Below are 22,259 nucleotides of genomic sequence, written 5' to 3' on the forward strand. Positions count from 1 at the left end.
CAGACGTCTTCACCCCACATGTGACAAATCTCATCCTGTTTGCCGAAACACAAAGGACCGGATCACAGCACAGAACGGGCTGATAGCCATAATCACAATGCATGAAGCATCAGTGGGAGATTAGCTCTACGAGATGGTATAAATCACACATTATTATTATTCCCCTAACTTCAGCAAAGGGCTTCGTCTGAGCTGATTTGCATTGCATAATGCATCTGAAGCACAAACAGCAAAATTTAGATGTAAGTCTCACATTGCTAATGAGCCCGTGTAGGAAATATGATTTGATCATTAAAAACAAAGTGTCTTGCTCAGCCAGCCACCACTTTTCATGATGAGCTGTGGGTTTCCCCCCCCCTCCCCTGTCAAGCAAAAAAAAAAAAAAAACACTTGCACAACAATCACTTAGTCAGTGTGATTCCTAAATCGATTTACAGCCATAGCCACCCCGCTGATGTTATGCATCATTCCACTGCTAATCTCACTTCCTTGTCCAATATACCCATGCAACCTCGAGGCGGCTGCAGAATTAGCTTTAGTTAATGGACGAGTATTAATCCCTCTTAGTCACAACAAAATTAAGGAATAATGTGGCCATGAATATTTCAGTTACACTGCAGCAACACAGGAATCTGTTCACACAATCTGCCCCGGCTTGCAGAAAAAGAATTGGCGATTGCATACATTATTAATGCTTCATCATAAAATTCATATTTTGCAGCAGCTGAATGGGAGCCGCGGAGTGAAAATCCAATGAGCAGTCGATACTGTTTTAAAGCATCTTGCTGAACACACAGAACAGAGAGAAATGGCCTCTAAAAACATCAGAGGTCACTGAACCGCGCTTTTGTTCTGCTATTTTATCGCTCTGTCTCCGACGGTAAGTGCATTCTTATTAGATCCCTTAAAAATAGATGCAGAGCTTCCAAGTCAGTGAGTTTGCGCAGCCTCCCCCTGGAAGTTTTAATTAGAACACCAGTCACTCGTGTTATCGTTGTTTCAAGAGGGCCTGCTTCCACATTCCTGAGCTGCCTGCTTCATCGCAGGATCAGAGGCCCGCGCTGAAGTGGACCGTTTAGGACGGCTGCCTCGCACTCCCTCTGGATTTTACCTCAAAAAAAAAATCAAAATATGGATCAGCGCAGGAACTGACAGAGAGCCAGTGTGCCGTAATTTCACTGTACATTTAAAAAGACAAGGGGCTTCATAATGAAAACAAACGGTGCAAGACATCCCGGGATCAGTCTACGTGCAATGAGCTCTCCAGATATGTTCACACCACACAAACAGACACAGACAAGAAGAGACACTCTCCTTATATTAAAGGTCTACGGCTGCTGAAGTTTGATTTGTCCCACAACTCAGTGTTTTCAAGTAAAACTAAAGCTAAAGTCAACGTGATCAATCTGTCACAGTTCAACCAGGTCTACCAACATCATTTAGACATCAGACAGTCCCCATGAAAACTGTTGTCAGTGAGTTCTGTGGATTAACAACAACAATGGGGAAACTTGCCTCAGTCTTCTCTCACTTCCTGGAGAGAAGACTCATATTTGAAGTCAATGTAAGAGACAACTGGAGGTGAGTGAGAGGATGCATTGTTCTGGGATTTGTGTGAAATGTCCCATTGACAACAACGCGGAGTGCTTAATGTTTTTTTTGTTACATGGCTTCACGTTCGTTGTACATCAGACCTTCATCCAGGTGTTTATCATTCAGGTTATGAGTCTTCCACTCCATCGCCTGAATCTCTGTGGTTTGGTTGTGTGCTCCTCTCTGCTGTTTCAGAGGGATCAGGACAAACTAATGACATCTGGCGTGAGGGACGTCACGGCTGACTTTCATCTTCCAGCCAGTGGCCGTCATCATTACTGAAGGTTTTGTTTGGCACTCTCGTTCACTGAAGGGAGGAAGAGAAGGGAGGCAGGGGTCTTTTCGGTTTAAAATGAATTGACCTGTAATTGCACTATGCTGCCCCCTGTTGAAAAGCCGCTCTGCATGTCATGTTTACATCACGATTACGTGGATGGAGGTGATGTTTTGTCTGGATTTTATGGAGGTTTTTCATGCCGGGACGGAGAAAATGTCACAAACAGACACGAGTTTAATGCAAACTGGGATGTCATGAAAGGTTTGTTTGATTCTGGAGGTAAACAAACCTTTGATTCCAGAGGGGATCACACAATTTCTGCAGATTTTTACTGTCTACAAACAAACTTTTCAAAGTTAAAGCAGATTGGATATTTCCAGAGTATATTTCTAAGAGTACACCCTGTATTTTCAGCTGGTAGAATGTGTTGTGATGAAGAAAAAACACTTTATTGTGAAAAATCGTAATTGTAACCACCCATTATATGATCTAAAATTCACCCTGTGCAGATTAGTAGTATAAATGGAGCCATAAAACCTCCTCTGCGTGAATATATTTGCCTCATGTTGATTCAATTTTAACATAACATGATGCATCAGCACGGATGATTCCTCCCAGGACAGTGAGAGGATGCCTGCTGCATGGAACAAAGGGCCTCTGCTCTTGGCACACAAAGGGTTAAGGTGTGTGAAGGCGGGTATTTTTTTGTGGCGTTGATGGTGTTTGTGCACAACGATATTAATTCACAAAACACGCAGCACTGCACTGCACTGTTCTAGTGACGTGAGTTTTGGGGACAAAGATCGGAGCCATCCTCCTCTAACTGGTTACTACCAGCGCTGAAATAATGCCATGAACTACAGTGAGGCTTTGTGCGCCAAATTATTTCTCTGCACAAATCGTGAACAACTTTTTGCCCCCCCCCCCCCCCCCCCGAATCTCTAAACGCCAGAATGATGCCTGATGTGGACAAAAGCTCCTGCCCACAGGAAAACAAATGTGTCTGAATGTGGCTTTGAAGAAAGGGAGTCTGCTTTCAACCTGATCAGAAACTTGGTTTTGAAGGGAGAGCGCCCCGCCCTCCTGGTCCTTATAACCAGAAAGCCTGTTTGCAGGACGCTCAATCATAACAGGAGCACAGGAGACCACACCGCTGTACATGAACCATTCCTGGAGACGTACTCTGGCTACAAAGACTTTACGGATTACTCTGGTTGTTTCACCTTTTTACCGGCAAGCAAACGACCAGAAGTGGCCATGGATTTTCTCAACCACAACTATTTGAACGCGCGCAGCCCATATGACTACACTTTCAATTTCTGGAACGACTATCTCGGGCTGACTACGTTGGTTACGAAGAATAATAAGCTCAGCATGCCCCAGAACCCCAACTCCATCACCGAGTCCCTGAAAGCGACCCTGGGCTTGGACGATTCCCCGGCGTGTCCGTGCGTAATCGCGGGCGGCGTTGGAGAGAGCGGGCACCTGGACTGCTGCTGCCCGTCCGGGAGCCCCCCGCCCGCCTCCATCCTGGACTTGAAAGAGCGTTTCTCGATACTGAGCCCCTTCCAAAACCAGCTCGGCGTCCAGCTGCCGGAGCGGGAGGTGGGCTTCGGTGGGAGCTTCGCGGGGTTTGACCTGTTCGGCATGGAGAGGAAGATGCGCAAACCCGCTTCCAGGAGCAAGCAGGAGCCCAAAATCTGCGTCTTCTGCCGAAATAACGGAGCGCCCGAGGAGGTGTACGGCTCCCACGTCCTGAAGACCCCGGACGGAAGGGTCGTGTGCCCGATTCTGAGGGCTTATACCTGTCCCCTGTGCAGTGCCAACGGGGACAATGCCCACACGATAAAATACTGTCCACTGTCAAAAGACCAGCCATCCCAGCGACCATTAAAGGGGGGGAGGGCAGTGGGTGGTAAGAGGATGAAAATATTCTAAAACAGACGAGACTATAAAGTAAATTGAATTGCACTGAACAATTTCCAGATGACTGTTTTGATTTCGGCTGTAGCCTTTATCCCAGTTTCATAAACATATTGATTTTATCTTTTTTGTTTTTCTCTAAGATCTCTTATATTTTTATAGTTCCTTTATCCACATAGAATAATTTTATGCTTTATACATTGGATTTTATTTTTCTTTCTAGTTTGTAGTCATTTGAGCGTGTGCATATAAATACACCTATGTATCAATAATCACAAAGTGTGAATAAATTAGAAAAAGAAGTATTTTGGTGATGTAGGGAAACACACTGACATTGGCAAAAGGGGATGAATGTCATATTTCTACCGAGTATTTTTGTACGGTGAGCTAAGCTCGCTACTATCTTTTCTTTCTCGTCTTAGAAAACCAAAGTTATGTTTTGCCATTAAAAGAAGCTCAAGAATGTGTCATTAATGAGTACTTGTGTGCGTCTGACTGGAGGAGGAGGAACTCTTTGATCCCATCTGCCTGCCTAAAAGCTCCACAGCATATTTTCCAACTTGCTTTAAAAAGTTGACATTCAATCTGTGAGGCAGGAAGAAAAGAGAAAGAAAGAAAGAATGAAAAAAAGACAATGTGGCCTCTGTTTAGGGCTCATATTCTCTGGGGGACATTATAATCAGTTGTTGCTAAGCCAAACCTCTTTTCCAATCCTATGTGATGAGAATTTGACTCTCCAAGCAGACAGAAATGAGAGATACTAGCCTTCATTTTTTTTATGTTTACATTCCCAAGTAAGGGCGACACACTGGATTTCTTTTCTCTTTGTCAGGTCTCTCTTTTTCTCTCTGGCTTTTTTGTTTTTTTTGTTTTGATTTGCCCTGACATTGCATTCACTAGCGAGCCTCATGGGCAGGTCTGCTCTGCAATATCAAGCAGGAGCGAGTCCCATTTACCTTTTCAGCTAGCTCCGAGTGAGTGGTGCAAAAAAAACAAAAAAACAAAAACAACAAAAACAAGAGCAAATGAATGTTAGCAAACCAAGGCAACATGTTATCCCATCATTTCTTTTCTGAAGAACCCAAAAAAAAAAGGAGAAAAAGATGCAAAAATGTTGTGAATGTATGATTGAAAGTGTCACTTGCAGGACTGCACATTTCTGACAGTTTTGTTTACCAAAGGAAATACAATTGCATTGAAGAAAGAAGAGAGATTTGCTGTATTGTATATAAAGTGATGTTTATTCAGTATTTTAACATTACAAGTGACTTCAGAGGGCGCTACCTCAACAGGATTTTGTACTTAACATGTAAAAATGTCAACAGCAGTTTATTGATATAGTGCTGCCATTTATAATAAGGGTTTTGATAGTATTTTTGATCTTTGTATAACATAATTGTATTTTCATTTTGTTGCATTTAACATTATGGAAGTGAATTTCCATGAAGCTATAAGCATTGCTCACCAAAAGGTGATTGTCTGTAAATAATGATTATACCCATACTTTGAAAGTTTAGTTGTTCAATGTTACATTCTCGAGAGAGTGTGCAAGAGAGTGGATATGGAGAGAGGCTGACGAAATTTGCCACTTTTAACAGAGGATTTTTTTTTTTTTTTTGATTAAATGAATAAGAGAAAAAGAAAACACTGTTGAACTTTGTTATTTATATTTTACCACAATTTCCTGTATGCTGCTGTGCAGAATAACAACATATGAATTCACTAGAGAAATAAAAACTTATCAAATATTTGGAGCTATGTGGTTGTGTTTGACTGAGTCAGTGTGTGTGTGTGTGTGTGTGTGTGTGTGTGTGTGTGTGTGTGAACCCTCCCTGAAAACACAAAAGTTGTGTGAGCGTCTCAAATGACAGTTTAGCTGACTGGAGTAGTGATTAGCAGATGGGCTGATTAAATGAAGCAGGGAAGTGGAGTAAAAACACATTTACAGCAGTGGCTCTTCTCGCCCTAATTGGCCTGCTAACTGACTGACTGAGACACACACTGGATGTGGATCAAGAGCTGAGGCCTCACGCACATACTGTAACTTCACTTTCAGTAAAGAAAAACTTTCCCTTTAACCTCTGCTTGGGGACAAACTCAAACCCGATCTGCTGCTCTCGAATCTTAAAGATTTGTCTCTGAAGGACAAACACAGTGCCACGGTTTGTTCGAGGCTGTTTAGGGAGGTCTGCCCACACAAGAATGTCTTGGCTTATGCCTCGCCATTCAAACAGATCATGTTTGCACTGAAGTGGATTGAATAGCTGGCCCTCCCGGCCCTCTCCGCCTGCCATCTGTGGAATGGCTGCTGCAGACATATTAAGGGGCTCAAAAAACAGTCAGGAAGCTTTTTTCTGCCGCTTCTTGTTTTTTTGGGGAAAAGTCTGAGCTGTGCACAGTCGTGCAGCTGGGAGGGCTTATAAGTTACTGCAGCAGGGAAGGGAAACAATAAATAGAGTCAAACCATGATGAGTTCATGAATGGCTTTACTGTCTGCCCCAGCAAAACAACCTCAGACGTTCATAATTGCTGCTGACGTTGCACATACAGTACAAAAACACATCAAGAACACTGTACATACATTAGCCTGAAGCATCCGGCTGGTGTCATCCACACCTTTGCTGTTCCCCCCCCCCTTGCTGCCCCCCCCCCCCCCCCTCCACTGTCTTCATGCATCTCTCCAGCTGAGGCTCTGGCATTAAAAATGGATGACTACTAAGTGCAACAGGGATTTGTCTCTGTGAGAACAGTGGTGAAAAGGCCTGGCGGGCTAGCATTTCAGGCAAACACAGTCAGCTAACAGGTCTTATTCCCTCTACGCCACAGCTTCCATTAGCCGCTCTGCAGCCAGGGCCCATATAATCTAGTTAGCTGCCCCATTTATGTGATATGTATCTGCCATGATCATATAATATGTCTTAGCTGGCTGCTTTTTAAGCAATGCACAGTTTGTGTGCACAACAGCTCTCTCTGCAGAGCCCGATGACCAGAGCAATGTGAGACAGCAGCAAAGTTGTGCAGAGAACTGTATTTGCCTTTTATATATATGTATATATATAAAAACAGGACATGAGTGAGGGAAATGTTTTAATTAAAGGGCAGCAGTATCGGTCAGGTGTTGGCTCTCAGTAGTTATCGCCTAGAATGAGGCACCTGGATCCCCTCTGGCAGGTGATTAAGATTTAGCTAATGCCCTGCAGCAGTGGTTAGTCTTTGCTGTTAATGTGATTTAGAGGATTCATTAATTCACACGTGGTGGCAGCATTAGAATGCTTCCTGGTTAAATTGCTGTAGTTACTGTAGAGTTCATTTGTGCTTCTCCAGCTTTTCTTTTTTTTTATGTCCAGTGTTTCTCCACAGCCTCGTCAGATTGGCTCATGTTCTCCCACGTTAAATGGGATGGCTTCGTGGAATTGCTTCTGCAGAAATTGGCTGTGTTGGATTTATCAGTGTTTGATAAGAGTGGCAGAATTTGGACATTTCACTCACTTATCAACTGCTTTAAGCTTCTTGCTGGCTGGTTTTTGATGCACTCTCAGATGCAGCACTTGAGTTACGTGACTGTCCTGATAATTACACACTATGTGATTATTTTCCTCTCAAACACAAATATATTGATGTATGCATGATTTCTATTTTTGCGTCTTAGCTTTAGCCACCCCATGATCTTCCCGTGTCGCCCCTGGAGCTGTAACTGCAGAAGCACCCTGTGGAGTGCACGTGCCCCTGGTTGGGAACCACTGCAGCAGATTGGTTTGTGGTTTTTCTTCTCTGCACCTTTTCTTGAGGTGTCAAATTTTACATTTAAGGGTTAAAAAGCTCACGTTTCTCACTCTGTCAGCCCGGCTGAATATTGCAGTCATCAGCGTGCTTGCTGTATGCTACGCTGTCTTATCGTCGACTATATTGCCATTGACTGAATGAAACAAAAGGCCATTTCAACAGCATCCCTCTTCTGTATCGACCCATGCAGTAATGTTGAGGGGAAATTATAAGTTGGAGATCTGGAGAATCCATTTATTGGTCCTATCGGTTCCCACAATGCACTTGCAATAATGATGTACAGTTCTCCTCCCTGATGCAGCTCTCAGAGCCTCCTGTCTGCTGACTGTACGCTGCAGAAATATAGGTTTTAAAATGTTCTTGAATAAGTGGCTCTATAATGAAAATAAAAACCCTTCTCAGCTCACAGACTTCCCCTCTTTTCCTGTTGTGATAGAGCTGAACCCTTCAAACCCGACCTGTCTGCTTCTCCCGGCAGGACAAAGCAAACAGTGAAGTGACTCTGCTGAACGACCTAAAGGCCCATTTGCATAAGATCCTTCTCTTTAACCGACCCACATGACACCGGTGTTTAAGGCTGAGAATAAGTTACAGATCTGCTATGTTCAGTTATGGTCCCATCATTTCCCAGAATACACTTGTAATAAGGAAGCTCCTGTTGCCTAGCAACTCCTGGAGCTAAAATTGGACAGCAGCTGAGCATGAAAGTCATTCCATGGAACAAGGTAAAGAGGATGCCATCTTTAGCCCTCACATTAGACGGCTTACTGGTGCTTCAGTGCAAGTGTGATTTTTAAATTGGAAGAAAAAGCCTCTAAAAAAAGGTTTTTGGACTGTGGTGTATTTTCAACAAATTAAAGCCCCGTGTGGCGACAAGCGGTATTACAAAAACATTAATACCTGTTCTATGACACTTATTGTAGGCAGTGTTATTCAAAGCCACCAGCGTGGAAGGAATCGTGATGACGAGTAATGTCGCTATTGAACTCTCTGTCAACATGGCGGCGCTGACCATTCGCCGGGCTCGGCGATAACGACTCTGTCCCTCTGAGGGCAGATTACAGCTTTGATGCTGTAATTGAAATTTCACAAAGGATTTATTTGAAATCAAAACTCGTTGGCGTTTAAGTGAGGCAGACAGGTTATTAAGTTTCTTTCACAGCATGATCAGCTTATTTCTCAGGGGCTGTTTCATTGGTGCAGATGTACTGTCAGTTGGAATAATCCTCCAAGTCACCGGTGCGTATCCTGGTGAGCATAAACGACATTAAGCAATGTTAACATTTACTCAGTGAGTATCAGTGCGTTCTCTTAAAAGGTTTTTTCCTGCATTTGAAATGAATTGTCATCAGTCTGGCCTCAGTCACAGTCTGGCTCTGGGCGTTTTCAGCTCCTCCAATATTATTGGCATATTCTTAGACTGCAAACAGAAATAAAACAAGACAGCAGGGGGCTTATTTTCTGTTCATATCTGCGTCTCTCTGTATTTATAAATAGTTTCTAGAATCAGGAATTCAATTTCCTCCTAGGGCCGTCTTCCAAACAATGGCGTTTTATGTGCTTTCTGCTGAAAGGACACAACAGGAAGTATGGAACTTATTTACTATATTTACTAAAAGCATCCGTATTTAAAAGTGTGTCGACACTCACATTCCCTTCATGGTCATGTTTTTAAAACTGCACCGCCGCAGCAGTGTTTTGTTCCAGTGTTACGTTTGGCTACATCCCACTAAGCCCTCTATCAGCACAGATAATCGAGGCTGCTTAACATAACAGGAGATACCAGCCATGTTCCCTCACCTTGTCAATAAAGTAGCAGACCAAAACAGAGATTGCACCGCAGTCTCACACAATTCAAAGAGGAACAATGCTCTTTTCTTAGGCCTTCGGAACAACAACAACAACAACAACAACAAAAGAGAGAGATTTTCAGATTTCATAAACAGCCTGTGCGTCAGCAGCGGAGTAATAGTGTTTTATAATATAATAGTGTCAGTAAAGTTCATTGGAAAGTTTGTAGAGGCACATGAAACAGGAAAATCCACTGATTGTTTCCCATAAGTCACATACTGTATATACATAATACATTATGTTTTCTTTATTTAATCTATTGATCACTGAGCCGTATCCCAGTCAAGTGAAGTAATAAAATAAAAGAAATAAGTACCGTAAACATACACGTATACAGGTTTGTAATAAGCGGTTATTCTTCAACACAACTACTTTTCTCAGATGGCTGTAAAGACTGTAAATACAATATTGATAAAATATACAATCTGCAGCGCTTCATGGGCTCACTGAGCGGCACATCCATCCATCACGCCTCCAGTGTTTTCTCAATACAAAGTAAAGATGAGGGAGAAAAAACATGATTTAATTAAAGGGCAGCGTTATCAGTCAGGTGTTGACTCTGAGTAGTTATCTCCAAGAATGAGGCAACAGGATTCCCTCCGGGAGGTGATAAACACTAAGCTAATGCTCTGCAGCAACAGTTAATCTTTGCAGTTAATGTGACTTAGAGGATTCGTTCTTTTACACAGTGTGAAATATTCCCTGGTTAAACTGCTGTTTGGAAATTGAACTTTTTCAATGTTCTGAAGCGACAGCTGTGGTTTTATTTGCTCGACCTTTTCAGTGACCCCCGAGGAGTCAATTTCAAAAATTCAAAGAACTAAATTGTCCCTTCTCTCTTACCATCCAGCCACTGTATTGTCACTGTGTGCTGACTCCCAACACTAAAACAAAACCCATTCACATAGCATCCTGATTCTTCATTGACCCATATGATGACAATGCTGAAAGCAGATAATAAGTTACAGATCTGGAGAATTCATTTACTGGTCCCATCATTTCCCAGAATACAGTTGCAATGAGGATGGTCCTGTCGCCTAGCAACTCCTGGAGATAAAATTGGACAGCAGCCAAGCATGAAAGTCAGTCCACAGAGCGAGGTAAAGAGCATGCCATCTCCAGCCCTCACATTATGGCCGAGTGGTGATTGGGTGCCACTTATCCGCACAAAAATTTGCAGAAAAGAAAAAAAAAAAAAAAAAGTGGATCTGAGGGTAAATATTATTTGGAGACTGATGATGAAGCCGTGACTGTGAAGACTGATGGGGATCATTTTCTGCAGTGTTGAAAAAAAAAAAAAAAAGGCTCCAGGTGTAAGAGATGAGTTACTTCTGTTATATTAAACTGAACTAACGGAGCACGAGGTGCGAGTTCAACTTTAGTTCAGTGCTTCAGCTCTATCATGCACCTGAGCAATGAAAACATTATTATAGTATGAAACAGACCATATGAACTCCAGACATGTTCATTATGTAAGAATGAGCGTTTACTAAACCTTTAGTATAAAACTGCGGAACCTAATGTTTGTCTAGACGACTATAACACAGGTTTATAAACTAAAGTGAAATTGCAGTAATGACGTTAAACATTTAATAATCCTGATCTATCACATTGAGGTTAACGACATTAAAGTTTATTTTACCCTCATCCTTTTGCATGTTAGGACGGAGCCACGTTTTATTATAAACTAAGTGAATGTATTAATTATTCTTAGTAAAGTCATTTAACAATACAAATTAAATCTGGTTGAGTTTGGAGCAGGCTGAAAAAACAAAACTGCAGTTTGATAAATGCCTTGTCAAATCATTTCCTGTTAGTAAAAATCAACACTATACCCTGTTAACACTATACTGCAAACTAATTCTAAGCAGGTAGGACACACAGATATGTCAGTATACATACATGCTTGATATTGGAGCGCGCCATTGACTGCAGCTGTTGACACTCTTGTATCACAATGTAAAACATAAAGCGAATGGGGGAACTACTCACACCTGCAAAAGAGAGCGAGACAGGTGCAGGAAAACCGAGAAAAACAAACAATAAGTAAATAAAGTAAAAAGTTTGTAAGTCTGCAAGACTCTTCAGACACTTTCCTTTCCCTACAAACATGTATATTATTCTATATATTGATCTTTTGTGTGCTAACTGCAAAAAATATATTATCACAACTGGTATATGTTGTACATTAGTATGTAGTATGAAGGTATACCATGATAGTTAATATATAGCACACATATATATACAGCATATAAAGGGTAAACTACCGGTATAGACTTTAGAGAAAGGTCGGTAACCTCCCAGAGCAGCTTCTTTTTCAGGTCAGACGTTCTGACTTGTCGTAGGAGGAGAGGCGCAGCTGAAACCAATTTGGTTAACGATGCCTCGGCTCCGTCAAGTGTCCCAGAGAGCCGGCACAGAAGGACCCATGTCATCGGTCACACCTGTGCTTCTCCTTCTTATGACACGCCAACATGTCTGCTGTGAAGAAGGTCCACAGCTCCACCCACTTTCAACCTGAGCACCATCTGATCAGACAATGAGAGGAAACACTTGACAATACAGGATATGAGATAGTTTCAGATGGTTGTAAATCACAGAGCAGGCACTCCACTGAACACCCTGCATCTGTTTTTCTATTGCTATACTGTCGGTACTTTACTGGGAGTAAACTGTACATTCTTTACATATAGAAAATCCACAACTAAGACACTGTATTTGTAAATACGACCACGTCTGGCGATGCTCGCGGGGAAGTTTGGGAAAGAACATTTTACGGACCACAATTTGTCTTCATTCATACCGTCTTCATGCCAGTAGACAAAATGTTCATTAAAAATGGCCCGGGGTTGTTTTTTGGAGATCATGTTGCTCACCGTCCAAGTGGTAAATTGATCTGTTTTCTATCTCCTCTTATTTAATAATGCAGTGGATTAAAACTGCCCGGGGGTGGTCTTTCCCACTCACTTGAGATTGTTTCTGCTTGAAACCGATGGAAAATACCGCTGTAGGTTTATTTCTGTGTAGGTGGGAGCAACAGCAGCAGTCTGGCTCGTCGTGTTTGACCAAACAAATTCGTGTAATGTGTAATTTGAACTGTTTCCTATCTCTGAATTTGAACATAGACCAACAAGCACTTTTAAATGTTTAATGAAGAATCAGGCAAACTGTGGTAGTGTGGTAAAACATCAGAGGCTGACAACCGAAATACCAGGAAGAAGTCTCTGGAAATAAGAAGGACTCGACGGACATTCAGATGTAGTAGAGGTAATACAGTAGAAAGGCAGATTTCGACAGACACTGTACTTCATTTGTTCCTACAAACACCCGACAGGTGCTGCTAAGAAGAGGCTCATTCATCGACCGGATCACAGCAACAGCTCGGGCCCTGTGATCCAGTCGGTCTGTGTAGCTCTGCACAGTTAATGTGTTTTTGTCAGTGGGAAAATTCCAGCGCTGCACCGGGTCCCATGTGGTTGTGGTTTGGGTGAGAGGCACAGTAATGCGTTTGTGACGCAAGAGGGAGGAAATTGCAGAAGCTTCCTGCACAACTGTGCTTTTGTACCACTTCCAGGTGGATACCGGGCCAGTCTGCAGGCAAACAAGACCTCAACAAGTTGGACCGGAGTGCTCTGAGAAGGTGCAACAGCACCATCTGGAGGCCGCAAGGGCTACTCCATCTGGGAAACCAAACGCCAGCAGCTACCAAACAGGAATTTGATGCAACAGAATCTCATCACACAAATAAATACTGTGTCTCGTCAGTACAACAGGGTCTGTAGTAACATTATTGTGGCTTGTGAAAGGTCCAGTATGGCATCCTGACCACCATGTCAATCAGGCGCAATCTTTTCTTTCATCTGAAAGACTTATGGAAGCTGTGAGGTTCAAAGCAAAGTAAACAGGAAAAGCCTCCTAATATTTCTATTGCATTATTTCCTTTCAAAATCAATTTGCCCTAATGCAAAGAAAGTAGAATTACTGATTTTGAGGAACAGTACAGGTACAGTAACCAGGCTGATACCTGCCACTCATACCATATCATGTATATAAGTAATCACCTACTTTTCTTGGTCTTGGTCAGTGAATTATTCGCCTGATTCTGAGAAGCTTGGTTGTAAAAAGCTCGGTTTCTATAATGCAGGCGCGGTCGATGCTCACATTGACCAGGGTGCAGAGAATATGCAGCTCAAAGAAGCTTGAAATCGAGCCTTCAACTTAAAAATCTTTGCACATTTTGTGATACGGATCATTTCTCCTCAGAGCACGGGAAGGTTACGTACATTGACGTGACACCCCCAGAGGAGCGAAGCACAAAACGAATGTTCTGTAAATGGAACAGTGAACGATTGTGTGTGACTGTTTTAAATGATTTAATTTGAATATTTGATTGTGTTGCAGTAAATGGAGTTTGCTGCACCGAGTCTTCTGACTCTGCATATTATGTGTAACTGTAATAAATGAGTAGATGTCTGAGAATATATGACAAAAGCAAGATGAATGTAGTTTTGACTTGACGAAAATCCATTACCAGTCAGGCCACTGGTATTTAATGAGAATAAAGTAGAGGTAATACGCATTAGTTTTATCAGGATGAATGAAGATACATATTTTACACCCAAATTACAAAGACTTTCGTTGTTTTTGAAGATTCTCAGTCGTCATGGTCGTCCAAGAAAAGTTGAATCAAGGGCAAATGGACTTGAAGAACCGAGGCTTCTTCAGACCTTAATGGATGAGAGGTGAAGTATCTTCAAGCCCGGCTGCCCTTGATTCAACTTCTCTTGGATTTCTTTAAGTTATGCAGGAAGATGTTTTAAGTTGGGGAAGTGCAGTAGTGGGAGGAGCATTTTACCCGAACCCATAATACATGAATTTCCTCTAGGGGATAAATAAAGTATCTATCTAAGCCATACAATACAAGCCATACAAATACAACACAGGCCTACAACAATACTACTACAACACACACCAAAAAAGCAGCAGCAGTAACAACAACAGCAGCCAGGTCTATAAACAAGGACTCAGTAATGCTATTGCACAATAATAGCTCACAATAATGCCATAACATTGCAATACACATGTCCAAAAGCCCATTGCGCAGGGCACACGAGAACATATCCAAATAGTGTTATATCAGTGTGGTGTTCAAATTAAGTGACAGCTGAATATTAAACTGCTCGGCGGCATCTTAAACCAATTAACTTACCTTGAGCTGCAGGTCAGGCGCTCCAGTAGTTATAAAAAATCCAGATGTGGCCGTCAGGACGCGCTGGGTCCAGCTCCTCGGGAAGGTGAAGGGGCACCAAATCGACCGGTTTCCCTCTGCTGCTGCTGCTTCTTCATGTAAACACACAACTGGACCAAACTTCCGCTTCCGTTTAGCAAACCAACTTGGTGTGAATGCGCGGCTGAAAGTTTGTTTTCCCCAAAATGTCTGGTAATGCCGGTACATTGAAGTTGGCTGGAGAGGCTCCAGTCCTAACCTCAGTCCTAACCTGACACCTGTGAACAGAAGACTCCTCAATGTTAGCGGCGCTGACGCTGATACTCCGGCAGGTGGTGCAGCGGCAGTCTCCGTCTCCGAGGAAAAACTACAACCAAACAAAAACGATGCTGGTGGGCTGGGCGTCATCTGTTTGCATCTCTTTAGCTGGTGGTTTGCCTCAATAAATCGGCACTACGCTTTTCCTCCATTGTGATTTTATCCATCGATTAGCTATCAATTATACAGCAGCCGGATTTAAATTTACATTCCCTACTCTAGAGTTGACACGACCCGCACTACTCTGCCTCTGATTGGCTAATGAGTGTTGCCTCGCTGGTTGGATTGGTTAGGTTTAGGCATGAGGGGTCAAAGGTAAGTCATTCTGAGGCCGAGTAGAACTGGTTATTGATAATTATTGATAATCAGTAAGTAAACAGGACTTACTGACTTTGTTTGTATACAAAACAAACAACAACTGGATACAGTAAAGAAAATAAATAAAAGAAGCACCAGGGATAAATTAACATACATTACATAAAGATATTAAGACACACATAAATTATGTTTCCTATTAACCTGCCTTTTTATTTTTATTTATTTATTTAATTAATTTTTTTTTTTTTTTTTTTCCTATTAACCTGCCTTGCAATCAAGTGGCAAACTGCCGTGACGTCACCCATTGGTTTGTGAACTTCCGTTTTGAAGCCTCGAGTTTGGCTTAATGGACGTCGCCATCTTGGTTTTTTTTGGAGCCAAAAGAAACTGCATACAACCACATTTGGCAAATATCATATATGTGAGGAGTAACTTGTAATGTTATTGCAGTTGAAGTTAGCAGTTAGCATGTGCGCTAACGTTAAACTGTAAAACCACCGCAGCGGCCGTGGGTTCGAGTCCGACTCATGGCCTTAGCTGCATGTCATCCCCTCTCTCTCCCCGCAACTTTCCTGTCACTCTTTGTCCTTCTCTGAATAAAGGCAAAAACTGCCCAAAAAATAATTACTTTACAACCACAGTGTAAAACATATTCTATCCTTGTGTTTTAATTTGGTTCTGCAGAACATGAACAGACTTCAGAACAGCTTCTCCCTCAGACTGAGAGTCTGCTACAAGTAAACTGTCACACACAAAGACTGATGATGAATAAATATTTATTTTTAATTTGTCAATTACAGTTGATAGTAAATTGCACACATTTAATTCATCCATTTATTAAATTTTTTTGCACACATCTCCAGTGGAGTAAATTGTTGAAATTAATGTAGTTTTAATGTGAAATAAAGTCTTTTATGAAGCTTTGCTTTGCTGATGGTTTTTATGGAGTGTGTCTGGTATGAATTTTACTATTTACATGCCGTAATTTCCATATAGAAGACGACTAAACCGAATAAATATACAGATTAATAATATATGCCTTCAAGGCTATTGCATTGCAGGCACATAACTAGAAAATTCCTTAAGAAATTTTGCTCTTCTACAGCTCAGGAGACAAAACTGTGATTCTCATTTCAGCTTCACTTTGGTTTCTATTTTGCGCGAAATGCTGTTTCTGGACACCATCATATATAAACTAACCCTATATACTGAGAGGTGTTCCTAATATTTTGTCCATCCCATTTTTAGGAATTAAATTTGACAAAATATTAGGAACACTTCTCAGCATATGCCAGTACACTTAAACATTACCACAATTACAATCGCAGCCTCCACAATGACCATTAAAATAAACCAACACTTCTCAAACAGATTCAGTAAATACTGAACATTATAATCCTCATGAAGGAGGATTTACTGCAGGCCTGTTCCATTATACTGCATTAGTTTCATCTAGGTTCACCTAATACATATATATGAATTAAAACTACAAATCAAGGACACTTACAAATGCTTAAACAAATCAGCCCTTTATTTAAACTTTATCCAATATATAGCAATGCTTAATAAAATACATTCCTTTGAACAGAATAGTAATGGGGTTACTGTGTAACTGCTGCTAGATGTCCTGAACAGTCCGTCTCATCTTGTAACACCACTTTGTTCCTCAAGAGGCGACACTGAGTCACTGCAGCACCATAAACTTCTATAACTTACTAATGGAACTTGAGGTTCAGGTGAAACTGATGAACTCTCTTCAGGGCTCCTCACCTTGTGATAGTGAGTCATGTGATGACCTTAGTTTCTCAACCAATGCACATCCATCCACTGTACCACAGCACATGATGTGAGCTGCAAGAATAAAAGAAAGCACAAATTACAAATGAATTCTTACATACAGTAACAGCATTTTGCCCAATGGAAACTATTTACAACATTTTTACCAGGGAAACAGTCAATGTCCAGTCTTTGCACTGCGCCATCGTGAATGCAATTTAAGAATATAATTAAAAAAGAAAAAAAGAACAGTTCAGTAAAAGTGTTTGTCATCTTTGAATATACGTACTTTTTTGGGACTTTTTTAAAAAGTTATAAATGAAGACAGAAAACATTGTCCTGTCTTCTCTTCATCTCTTCCCTCCACAGTCTTTCCACCAACAGTCACACAGTGTGACACACCTGCAATGAGAGTGAGGTCATTGTCAATCCTTCTGGGTTGGCCACACTTGCTGCAGATGTATGATGTTGGCAGCCGGAGGGGTTTTTCCTCCAGGCAGCGGCCCCCGCTCTGCCACAGCAGCTTCGGGCCGCCTTCCTCTTCCTGTACGTTCTGGTCCTGGGTACAGGGAGTCCAGGCAGAGGAGGTGGCTGGAGCGAGGGGAGGACCAGTACTGGATGAGGGCCCAGGCTGCTCCTCCGGGACATTGAAGTTAAAGGGCTGTTCTTGTCCCACCTGTACCAAGGACAGACCCTTTGCTGAAGGGAGAGTCTGGCCAGCAGCTGGAACACACAAACAAACAGACTGTTTTAGGATTTTCAGCTTTCATTAAAAGATAATCAGAGAACAGATTACAACACACCAACACAGCTTTATGACAAACTCTTACCACTGAGTCCTCAATTCAATTCAAAGAGCTGGATGTTGGTCTGAGCCATCAACCTCAGGCTGGCCAGCACTGCCTCTCTGATGGCCACATAATCCTTGAGAATGAAAGACCACCAAGTCCTCACGGTCCCTCTAAATGACATGGCCACCGGGTGAAGACGCAGAGCTGGTTGCAAACGGCCTCCACCAGGCGGCTAACACTGGCCAGTTTGCAGGGCCCGAGTTCAGTCCAAGAAGACAGCTGAAAGATAATCAGAGAGCAGTGTGTGTTAATATAGATCTGATATTCATTAGAGGAAATTGAAGTGAATCACCTCTGGAGACTCTCCTTCCCAGGACAGGAGGTGTTCTTCCCCCTCGCTGCCTTGAACTGGGAAGACAACTCGCTATTTCTCCTGCTCTGTCTGGCAGGTGTTGCCAGGAGCTTGGAAATACTTGGCACTGGTTTGACAAAAAAGGTTTTGGATGAATGAAATTGAATTTCATGTTTGCATATACTTAGTCGCAAGCTATGAGAGACACACATGTACCTGGGATGAACTGGTTAAGGTGGAAACCGCAAGGCTGACCCCGCCCTTTTACCAGTCTCCGTGTACAGCTGCACACGTGGTGGATCCTGGATGTGGAGAGAATCCAGCAAAGGGACATCAAGGGTGACGTGGAGATCCTGGATGAGGAGGGCCGTCTCTTCTGCCCCATGTGTCCTCCTCCAACAGTGCAGCCTCCACTCCTCCCAGGAGATCCTCAGGATCACCATGGCAACAGTCAGGCCGAGCAACTGTTTCAGAAGCAGCACCAGCGAGCTTCTTTGTCACCTGGAGGGAAAGAGAGAGACAGAAAGATTTCAAATGTTAATATCACAGCAGTGGTGTGAAAGCAGCTGTAAGATGAACAATGAAAAATGCCAACAAGCTAGCTGCTAATGCTAGCGAGCTAGCCCCCACCCCACCCCACCCCCCCGTGTTCTTTGTCCCTGTTTCACCAAGATTAAAAAAAAAAAAAAAAAAATGCTAATGCTAGCTGCTAATGCTAGCAAGTTGGCAAGCTAGCCCCTCATCCCCCGTGTTGTTTGTCCGTTTGACCAATAAAGATTTTTTGTTAAAAATGCTAATGCTAATGCTAGTAAGCTAGCCACCCCCACCCCACCCCACCCCCCGTGTTATTTGTCCCTGTTTAACCAATAAAGATTTAAAAAAAAAAAAAAAAAGCTAATGCTAACGAAATCGGCGGCTAGCCCGCGCCCCCAGCCACGGCCCTGCGCCCAGCAAAAGCAGAGCTAGCCGCTAGTCTGAACGACCTAGCCCCCGATTTAGCCCCCCGGTTCAAATTAGGCTCAAAATTATTTTGATCTTATAAAGTGATGTTCACAAATAATTCCAATATTTGTAGTTGGAAATCAACCTTTGTAAACCTGGAAAATAAATCTGCAAGAGAAATTCAAGTTTGTGCATGTGAAAAAACAATTGTGCTTGTGGCAAAGAGATTTGTATTTGTTAAGAGTGTGAAGCAAAACTGAACAAATGACAAGTGGTGAGGTTCAGAGACAAACTGTGTGGTGTAACCGCTTGTATTAAAACCATAGACGGAGGGAAAACATGTTATAACGTGTTTTAAAATGAGTTCCGCAAAGCGAAGGTGACGTCACCGAACTTAGTGTTAACAGAGACAGCGGGTTGTCAATGTCGGTAAGTCACGGTCACTAAACGATCCCGTTATTACAGTGAACTGTCGTGTCTGGACGTGCTGTTAAAGAGCAGAGCAGCAGACGTGTGTGTCGTGTTTGTTCATATTAAGTTTGGTTCAGTGTTAGTCGGATAGTTTTCAGCTCTAGTTCATTTCATTATTGATGACAGGAGTCAAAACATCTGCTGGAGTGATTCTGTCTCTGTCAGAATAAAGAACATCACTGAGAGCTGAGAACCATCATGACATGTTCACCTGCACAATGACACCAAACTGAGTATTAGTTTCTATTCTATTATTTAATGTAAAACAGTTCTGCAGACTGTTTATTACAACTAAGCTGCGGGAATAATGTATTTTCAGATATCTGTGATCATCTAATCAGAGTGCTGTTTTTCTCTAAACTCTACAATATGATATTGATATGATTTGTCTCCAATGTTTTTTTCCATCCAGCCAAGGTCTGGATCTTTGGGGACACCTACAACCTCTTGCAGCAATGATGGAGGCTCTGCACCACCTCCACCTGCAGTGTCCACACATGAAGATCTTCTCTTCTCAAACACAGACACAGTGTCTTATATGATAATATAGTATTTTTTAATGTAACACCAGTGGCCATAACATTGTTCAGTCTTATCAGCTGTGCTCTTCCTGGTTCCCTACACCCTCACTGTCCTATTACAAGATAAAGCAAATAAATATGAACAGTCTCACACATTAGGACTCATGATGAATAATTATACTTGTTACTAAAAATTCTGTTGATTCAACTACTTCTTTTTATTAAGCAAACTTACATATGACAGTGAAATTCAGCTTTAACTTCCCAACTATTTTTCGATTTTAAAGTTAGTTGATTGTAAATTGTACACTACAGTATTTAATGAATCCATTTATTATTCTTTTATACATGTGTCCAGTGTTGTAAATTGTTTAAATTAATGTAGTTTATAATGCTGTTATTTATGAAGCTCTTGCTTTAACTTTGTTGATGGTTTTAATAGAATACATGTTAGCTTAAATCAACAACATAAATACTAGAAATATTTAAATATTGTCCAACAACACTGACAATGAATGATCAAAAAACATGCAGATGTTAATTGGTAAATACTTTCACCTATGGAGGTGGTGACAGTGCTAGAGATGATCCATCACTTAATCACAGTTTAATATTTATAAATTCTGTTCTTAAAAGTGTTGCTACCTTCACCTGTCAACAACAGCAGAAATTAAGTTGCAAGTAAGAAACTGAACCTGTGAATACTGAAGACAGAGAATAATAAACAAACTCATCAACAGTCTGTCATTTCGTCAGAGGAAGCTGAAGTGGTTTTCTAGCATCATCATCATCATCATCATCATCATCATCATCACAGCACATTTGAGAACTAAGGATGTCCATGCAGTCTCCCTTCTCCACAACCAGATGAATGGAAACAAATGTGCTGCTCTGTACATGAGGTCCTCCTTCTGTTGGCACAGATCACTCAGTTTTCACAGTGTGGAAACCTTTCAAATGACAATAAAAGACAAACACTTGAGTTAAGATGCGGTGGATCAGTTAATCACAAATATCTATCAGCTGTCAGGACAGGTGCATGAATGTCTGCTTCAGTTGAGGACTGGTTTGAGTATTAAATGAACAATCTTCTATATGACAAATATTTGTCTACACATTTTGTATACCTCACGTTATCTGAACTTGAACTATCACTATAACTATCACTATAACTAACATTAACGCTGCGCATTACACTAACACAGATCACTTAAACTGGGTCACATGTGGAGAAACACAAACCAAACGTCTTTAAATAAACGTCGATTAAATTGACCTTTTTACTGGGCTTTGACTGAACACCTGCATGGACTAACCCAGGTTGACACAGGTTACCTGCCCAGTGGGCCCAGGTACCGTTAGCATAGCAATCGCTAAGTTATCAGCTAACGCTAGCACTAGCTAGCTAGCTTGGTTAGCAAGGTGCATCTTCACCTGAACTGTGATGTTAACAGGGAAGCTAATTTTGGCTAGCAAAGAAATATGCTTAAAACAAAATGTACTTACCGGAAAAAATTGAACCGCCGACTCCTCTGAGTGTCTTTTAAAACAACCGAGCGCCGAACAAGATATTTTCAGGCAAACAACATGTTGGAGCTAACTTTGATGAACTGAAAACACAATGACAAGTCAAATGTCCGACACATTGCTCTGACCTCGTATCTGGATTAACAGGCAGGTCCCCCTGTGTGTCAACCACACGGTAGCCACGCACTAAAATCACTCTGCTTTAACGTATATTTTCTTTTTTAAAAAGGACCATAATTTAAAAAAATGTATTGAAGAAAACTGAGTTTACTAAGGTAACAAATCAAGTGGCAAGTAGGGTTATTTTCCTCATAGACTTCAATACAATCGGACTTCTTTTTCCAACCAGTGGAGTCGCCCCCTGGTGGTCATTCGGTAGAATGCGAGTTTAAGGCACTTCCGCATTGGCTTCATTTTCCAGACCCGGAGTAGACGTCCATTTTTATATACAGTCTACGCTTGCAATGTGATTTCTGATGTTTGGGGTGGTTGGTGGGAAACAAATGTGAAACCACAGCAAGATACAGAAAACAAAAACAAACGGAAGCAACAATTTCTTCTTTTCACTTCATTTGGTTTTAATCAAAGG

General features: G+C 41.8%; 1 protein-coding gene and 1 long non-coding RNA gene across 2 annotated transcripts; one reads left to right on the top strand and one right to left on the bottom strand.

The window, feature by feature from the left end:
* The first annotated feature begins 2,929 nt into the window (after positions 1–2,929).
* Positions 2,930–5,547, top strand: nanos1 (nanos homolog 1). Its single transcript, XM_056383722.1, has one exon. The coding sequence runs from the start codon at positions 3,128–3,130 to the stop codon at positions 3,806–3,808; it is 681 nt and encodes a 226-aa protein (XP_056239697.1). The 5' UTR covers positions 2,930–3,127; the 3' UTR covers positions 3,809–5,547.
* A 10,880-nt stretch (positions 5,548–16,427) lies between these two features.
* On the bottom strand, positions 16,428–18,383 carry LOC130173726 (uncharacterized). Its single transcript, XR_008828479.1, has 3 exons — positions 17,897–18,383; positions 17,356–17,789; positions 16,428–17,141 (listed from the first exon to the last, which is right to left on the bottom strand). It is a non-coding gene; the product is annotated as an uncharacterized LOC130173726 (long non-coding RNA).
* Positions 18,384–22,259: the final 3,876 nt, after the last annotated feature.

This window comes from Seriola aureovittata, chromosome 8 (assembly GCF_021018895.1).
Source record: "Seriola aureovittata isolate HTS-2021-v1 ecotype China chromosome 8, ASM2101889v1, whole genome shotgun sequence".
Classification (NCBI taxonomy): Eukaryota; Metazoa; Chordata; class Actinopteri; order Carangiformes; family Carangidae; genus Seriola; species Seriola aureovittata.

What these genes read in the sequence shown, in the direction of transcription:
- nanos1 (XM_056383722.1), top strand. Translation starts at nt 3,128, where the DNA reads ATGGATTTTCTCAACCACAACTATTTGAACGCGCGCAGCCCATATGAC.